This window comes from Electrona antarctica (genome assembly GCF_951216825.1).
Source record: "Electrona antarctica genome assembly, chromosome: 5".
NCBI lineage: Eukaryota > Metazoa > Chordata > Actinopteri > Myctophiformes > Myctophidae > Electrona > Electrona antarctica.
In genome coordinates this window covers 54,277,542-54,284,435 of record NC_136810.1, presented here as the reverse complement: position 1 = coordinate 54,284,435, position 6,894 = coordinate 54,277,542, and the positions used below count along the sequence as shown (strand labels likewise).

Below are 6,894 nucleotides of genomic sequence, written 5' to 3'. Positions count from 1 at the left end.
AGTTTTTTGGTCATAGTCTTCTGAAGAACATTCCATTTGGTTTTAGTCACATTTTAGTCACCTGAAATGTTTTAGTGTTAACCCATTCTGGACGGGAACCCCTTTTGGTGTTTTAACTAAGCATGATGTTATACTTTAGCTATTGAAAAATAGCAGATCTACAAGCTCATAGCGCGCCAACTTGTAGGTCTGCTATTTTTGAAAAATCGTTAAAATGTGCCTCAAATCTTTCAGAAAATTGTCATGATTTAGAAAACCTTTTTTTTTTTTTTTTACGTCAGGCCTGAATGGGTTAATCTAGTTTTAGTCGACTAAATATCATAAGATTTTAGTCGACTAAAATCTACTCTTCTGAACAAACAGTCAAAAAGGACACGCACATCTAAACCTATTCAGTATTTAAGTCCGACGTCATTTTGTAGTGCTACGTTACGTCCGGGTCCAAGTGGCACCAGCTCCCGTCCGCATCTCATTGTAAATAGAATATCTAAACGTGTGAATCTTTTTACAATGACGTTATTTTTCAGAAAGGAAGCCATTGAGGGTTAAAATGGGTCTTAATGCTTCCAACTCGAGTAGAAAATATATGATGTGGAGACAATAAAGACTATTATTATCATTATTATTGAAGGTGGTAACAGTCCATTTGCTCAGTACAATATTTCGGGTGCATATTTAGTGTGCAGGGTTGAGTATGTTGAATCTAGTTTGCAATTAATGAGGATTTAGTTGACCCAATGAAATGGCGATAGTATTCCGTGTGGGGCAGACGGCCTGTCACAGCCAGATTTGGGAGAGCAGCAGCTTTGTTGTTGCGAGGAAAAATGAGACTTTCGTGGTTGTTTTCGTCTCAGATTTAGTCCGACGGAGCGTCACAGTATAGCTCTATGGGGACACAAAAGCGACACAAAAGTAGGACCCGGAAGTATCTCTGGAGGAGGAGCTCACGTCACGGCTAAAATACTGAACAGGCTGGGTGCTGGATCAAAATAAAGTCATAATGAAGAAATGAAAAAATCCGCACACCAATTGATGCTCCCAAAATATCTTTACTGGTAGGTAACGTTTCGGGCCGCAGCCCTTCCTCAGGAAGGTCTTGAGGAAGGGCTGCGGCCCGAAACGTTACCTACCAGTAAAGATATTTTGGGAGCATCAATTGGTGTGCGGATTTTTTCATTTCTTCATCATCGCGCTACCCGTTCAAAACATATCAAAATAACGGTAGTGGGGTCGCACACACCTTCACACACACATTCATCAGTGTGACACTGATGAAGGCTGGATAGCCCAAAATGTTTGTCTCCTGTTCAAATATGAAATAAACAATTTGAACTGAAGTCTTGGGGCAGTATTATGCGTGTCTTGGGTACCAGGTCTTATTACTTAACTTAAGACCTGGAGGCGTGGTCAATGCCATTTGGCTATTCTGAGTGGCCAAACAGCATTGACCACGCCTCCAGGTCTTAAGTTAAGTCATAAGACCTGGTACTTAACCCATTCTGACCTGAGATCAGATTCTAAAAATGTCTTCTACATCCTGACAGTTTTCTGAAAAAGCTATGTTTCTATGTCAGTCGTTCTTCGATTTTTCAAAAATAGCAGACCTACAAGCTCGTAGCGTGCCACTCGGTGGCGCGCTACAAGCTTGTAGATCTGCTATTTTTCAATAGCTAAAGCATAACATGATGCTAACACCAAAAGGGGTTCCCGCCCAAAATGGGTTAAGACACGCATAATACTGCCCTTGGTGTGTGCGACCCACTAACCGTTATTTTGAGTCGACTAAATCTGAAATCAAACGTGTTTTGGCAGGCGTTGATGTCGTCGTAATGGCAGATTTATTTAAAAAAAATAGCCAATCTACAAGCTCACAACGCGTCGTGAGCTTGTAGATCGGCTATTTTCAGAATGCTACCTAGCATAAAACTGGATCTCTTATCCTACTAGTCAAACCCTAACATTTTATTCTAGTTTTTTATTTGTTGACTACATTTAAATGTTTTTTTTGTGGCTTTCGCCTTTATTTTATATTTTTTATGGAGGGACAGTCAGACAGTAGGCTGACAGGAAATGGGGAGAGAGATGGGGGAGTGACATGCAGTAAAGGCCATCGGGATCGGGAGTCGAACCCGCGGCACACTGCCAGACTGGATTACCAGCCACGGTGCCTGGACCACTGAGCCATGGCCCAGGCCAGTCATGTTGACTAAATTGTCTAAATTATATTTAGTTACCAGTAAGACACCCTGAGGGCGATGTACTGGACATATATGGATATAGAGGCTATTTGAATATAGAGTACTTTTTCCACCACTGCACATCAGGTTGGGTGTAAGGAGCAGCAGGGCCTGTAGGGGGCGTTAACAGAGCTTTTTTAGGGGGTGTAAGGAGCAGCAGGGCCTGTAGGGGGCGTTAACAGAGCTTTTTTAGGGGGTGTAAGGAGCAGCAGGGCCTGTAGGGGGCGTTAACAGAGCTTTTTTAGGGGGTGTAAGGAGCAGCAGGGCCTGTAGGGGGCGTTAACAGAGCTTTTTTAGGGGGTGTAAGGAGCAGCAGGGCCTGTAGGGGGCGTCAACAGAGCTTTTTTAGGGGGTGTAAGGAGCAGCAGGGCCTGTAGGGGGCGTTAACAGAGCTTTTTTAGGGGGTGTAAGGAGCAGCAGGGCCTGTAGGGGGCGTTAACAGAGCTTTTTTAGGGGGTGTAAGGAGCAGCAGGGCCTGTAGGGGGCGTTAACAGAGCTTTTTTAGGGGGTGTAAGGAGCAGCAGGGCCTGTAGGGGGCGTTAACAGAGCTTTTTTAGGGGGTGTAAGGAGCAGCAGGGCCTGTAGGGGGCGTTAACAGAGCTTTTTTAGGGGGTGTAAGGAGCAGCAGGGCCTGTAGGGGGCGTTAACAGAGCTTTTTTAGGGGGTGTAAGGAGCAGCAGGGCCTGTAGGGGGCGTTAACAGAGCTTTTTTTAGGGGGTGTAAGGAGCAGCAGGGCCTGTAGGGGGCGTTAACAGAGCTTTTTTAGGGGGTGTAAGGAGCAGCAGGGCCTGTAGGGGGCGTTAACAGAGCTTTTTTAGGGGGTGTAAGGAGCAGCAGGGCCTGTAGGGGGCGTTAACAGAGCTTTTTTAGGGGGTGTAAGGAGCAGCAGGGCCTGTAAGGGGCGTTAACAGAGCTTTTTTAGGGGGTGTAAGGAGCAGCAGGGCCTGTAGGGGGCGTTAACAGAGCTTTTTTAGGGGGTGTAAGGAGCAGCAGGGCCTGTAGGGGGCGTTAACAGAGCTTTTTTAGGGGGTGTAAGGAGCAGCAGGGCCTGTAGGGGGCGTTAACAGAGCTTTTTTAGGGGGTGTAAGGAGCAGCAGGGCCTGTAGGGGGCGTTAACAGAGCTTTTTTAGGGGGTGTAAGGAGCAGCAGGGCCTGTAGGGGGCGTTAACAGAGCTTTTTTAGGGGGTGTAAGGAGCAGCAGGGCCTGTAGGGGGCGTTAACAGAGCTTTTTTAGGGGGTGTAAGGAGCAGCAGGGCCTGTAGGGGGCGTTAACAGAGCTTTTTTAGGGGGTGTAAGGAGCAGCAGGGCCTGTAGGGGGCGTTAACAGAGCTTTTTTAGGGGGTGTAAGGAGCAGCAGGGCCTGTAGGGGGCGTTAACAGAGCTTTTTTAGGGGGTGTAAGGAGCAGCAGGGCCTGTAGGGGGCGTTAACAGAGCTTTTTTAGGGGGTGTAAGGAGCAGCAGGGCCTGTAGGGGGCGTTAACAGAGCTTTTTTAGGGGGTGTAAGGAGCAGCAGGGCCTGTAGGGGGCGTTAACAGAGCTTTTTTTAGGGGGTGTAAGGAGCAGCAGGGCCTGTAGGGGGCGTTAACAGAGCTTTTTTAGGGGGTGTAAGGAGCAGCAGGGCCTGTAGGGGGCGTTAACAGAGCTTTTTTAGGGGGTGTAAGGAGCAGCAGGGCCTGTAGGGGGCGTTAACAGAGCTTTTTTAGGGGGTGTAAGGAGCAGCAGGGCCTGTAAGGGGCGTTAACAGAGCTTTTTTAGGGGGTGTAAGGAGCAGCAGGGCCTGTAGGGGGCGTTAACAGAGCTTTTTTAGGGGGTGTAAGGAGCAGCAGGGCCTGTAGGGGGCGTTAACAGAGCTTTTTTTTTAGGCTTCTTGGAAATTGAAAGATAGAGAGAGACAGAAAACTAAGTTCATTTACTCAAGTACTGTACAATTTTGAGTTTTTTTTTTTTTAACTTTGCTGGAGTATTTCCATACTTATATTGTTACACCACTACAATTATTATTTTAAAACATTAGCTACTTTCTTTACAAAACATACATTAAAAGTATTTGAAAAGTTGTGGTACGTTTTGGTACTTTAGGTACATTTTTGATACCAATACTTTTTTACTTTTACTCAAGTAAATTCTTTCCAGTATTGATACTTTTAGTTACGTAAAAAATGTGGGTATTTTTTCCACATAAAAAGAAGGTGAGAGAGAGAGAGAGAGAGAGAGAGAGAGAGAGAGAGAGAGAGACAGAGAGAGAGAGAGAGAGAGAGAGAGAGAGAGAGACAGAGTTATAAAGCTCACCTCCTCGGCCACTCTCCACAGCTCCTCGTCGCTGTAGCGACCGTGTGGGTCCAGATTCATTCGGAACGTTCCGGTGAGGATAAACACTTTCTGAAACAGGAAATCAGTGGAGATCAGATCAGTGGTTTTAACACAACAAGAAATCAGTGGAGATCAGATCAGTGGTTTTAACACAACAAGAAATTATCAGACCAGTGGGTTTCAACCACTTGTATCAAGGCCCATTATTTATCCAGCATTTGAGCCATGGAGTGGACCACCCATTTGATCAGATTTAGCATCTCAAACCAAAAACTCCCATTTTGACCTGGGAACGATTCTATAAATGTCTTCTAAATCCTGACAGTTTTCTGAAAAAGCTATGTTTCTATGTCAGTCGTTCTTCGATTTAAAAAAAATAGCAGACCTACAAGCTCGTAGCACGCCACTCGGTGGCGCGCTATGAGCTTGTAGATCTGCTATTTTTCAATAGTTAAAGCATAAGATAATGATAACACCAAAAAGGGTTCCCGCCCAAAATGTTAAGAGTGTGGGGAGCGTACCTATGTTCCCCAGGTTCTATGTTCCCCACTATGCAAAAAAGGTTCTTTGTTCCCCACTTAGAATAAACCTAAACCAGAAACCTAACCTAGTAATTTTAGTAATTCTAGTAAGACTAAAAGTATTTTAGCAACTTAGTCTTAGTGTTACTTTTAGTAGCAAATTCTGATTTAAGCTCAGTCTTTGAACAATCCACTGAACTTTAGGCCTGCCTAGGCTACTTAAACTATCTAGTCTTAGCCAACTAAAGATTAACACTGGCATAAAATAAACTAAAACATAATTGCTCAGACTCTTCAACAAAGATGTCAAAAACAAACATTCTTTGTTCTGTACTTATACATACAATTGTATAGTACAAAACACTGAAGTCCTTAAACCAGAAACCTAACGCTAACCATAAACCCTAAGGTAAGTGGGGAACATAGAACATGGGGAACATAGAACCTGGGGAACCTAGGCCCAATCCCAATTGCCTCCCTCAAGCCCTGAGCCCTGAACCCTCATTGACTTTAGTGACGTCAGCTGTATAAGTGCTTGAGGGTGAGAGGCTGCAAGGGCTCCAAATTGTTGTGAAAGAAATGGGACAGCACTTTGAAGATGAGTCCGCCATTCATGACACTTTGCATCACTTTATAAAAACTGTCCTTATTCACAGCCAGTGCCTACCTACATGCTTAGCCTATTTAGTCTATCACGTCTATTTTAGTATTTAAGCTGATCGTTTTATTATTAGTTTCATAAATACACTTTCCTGTGTGATAGGGGTTGTAATATTCATATATAATAATATTCATTATAAATTGCATTTCTATATTATTTTACTTTGCTCATTAGTCATTTCTCATCATGTTTCCCTTATTATTATTATTGTTATTAAATATATAGCCTATCCTTCCATTCCGTCTCCCTTTGAGAACAGTGAAAAAGCACTATTGTACACGTTTGTTGACATTCTAACCGCGATACATAACTAATTTGCATACTTAAATGATTGACGTTCGGAGGATCCCCCCTTAGAGTATAAAACGCTATGAACTGTGGGTAATTTATTTGCCAAAGTCAGCTAAAGTCAGCATCGATGCTGACTTTGGCAAAGGGCACATAAAGGGGCGGGGCTGAGCCCTCACTGACTTACCGATTTCAAATGGGACATCCCTCAAGCCCTCGCAGACTTCACATGAACGCGCAGCTAAGTCAATGAGGGCTCATTGAGTCAGCAAGGGAGTGGATTGGGATTGGGCCATAGGGATGACCCCAGAGTGGGACCACAATGCAATGCTGTATTGATGTCGGTACCATATGAGAGATAACTAGCAAACGTTGATAAAAATAACCCCCTAAGGACCAGGGGAGGGGAATGAGGCATTACCCCAGCTGAGGGAGTTTAAGTATCTCGGGGTCTTGTTCATGAGTGAGGGGAGGACGGAGAAGGAGATCAGCCGGAGAATCGGAGCGGCAGGGGCGGTATTGCAGTCGCTGTACCGCACTGTTGTGACGAAAAGAGAGCTGAGCCAGAAGGCAAAGGTCTCTGTCTACCGAGCAATCTTCGTTCCTACTCTCACCTATGGTCATGAAGTGTGGGTCATGACCGAAAGAACAAGGGAGCGGATACAAGCGGCCAAAATGAGTTTTCTCCGACGGGTGGCTGGCATCTCCCTTATAGATAGGGTGAGAAGTTCAGTCACACGAGAGCGACTCGGAGTAGAGTGGAAAGGAGCCAGCTTAGGTGGTTCGGGCATCTGGTTAGGATGCCTCTCGGGCGTCTCCCTAGGGAGGTCCTCGAGGCACGTCCCACTGGGAGGAGACCCCGGGGCAGACCAAGGCG

At 45.2% G+C, this 6,894-nt stretch overlaps 1 protein-coding gene across 1 annotated transcript in view; it reads right to left on the bottom strand.

Moving 5' to 3' along the window:
* cftr (CF transmembrane conductance regulator) overlaps positions 1-6,894 on the bottom strand; it is a gene marked incomplete at its 5' end in the record, with an annotated part of 76,875 nt that overhangs the window by 7,465 nt on the left and 62,516 nt on the right. Inside the window, one exon of the mRNA XM_079501883.1 lies at positions 4,527-4,616. Coding sequence (XP_079358009.1) covers positions 4,527-4,616 — 90 coding nt within the window. The remainder of the gene's footprint in view (positions 1-4,526; positions 4,617-6,894) is intronic.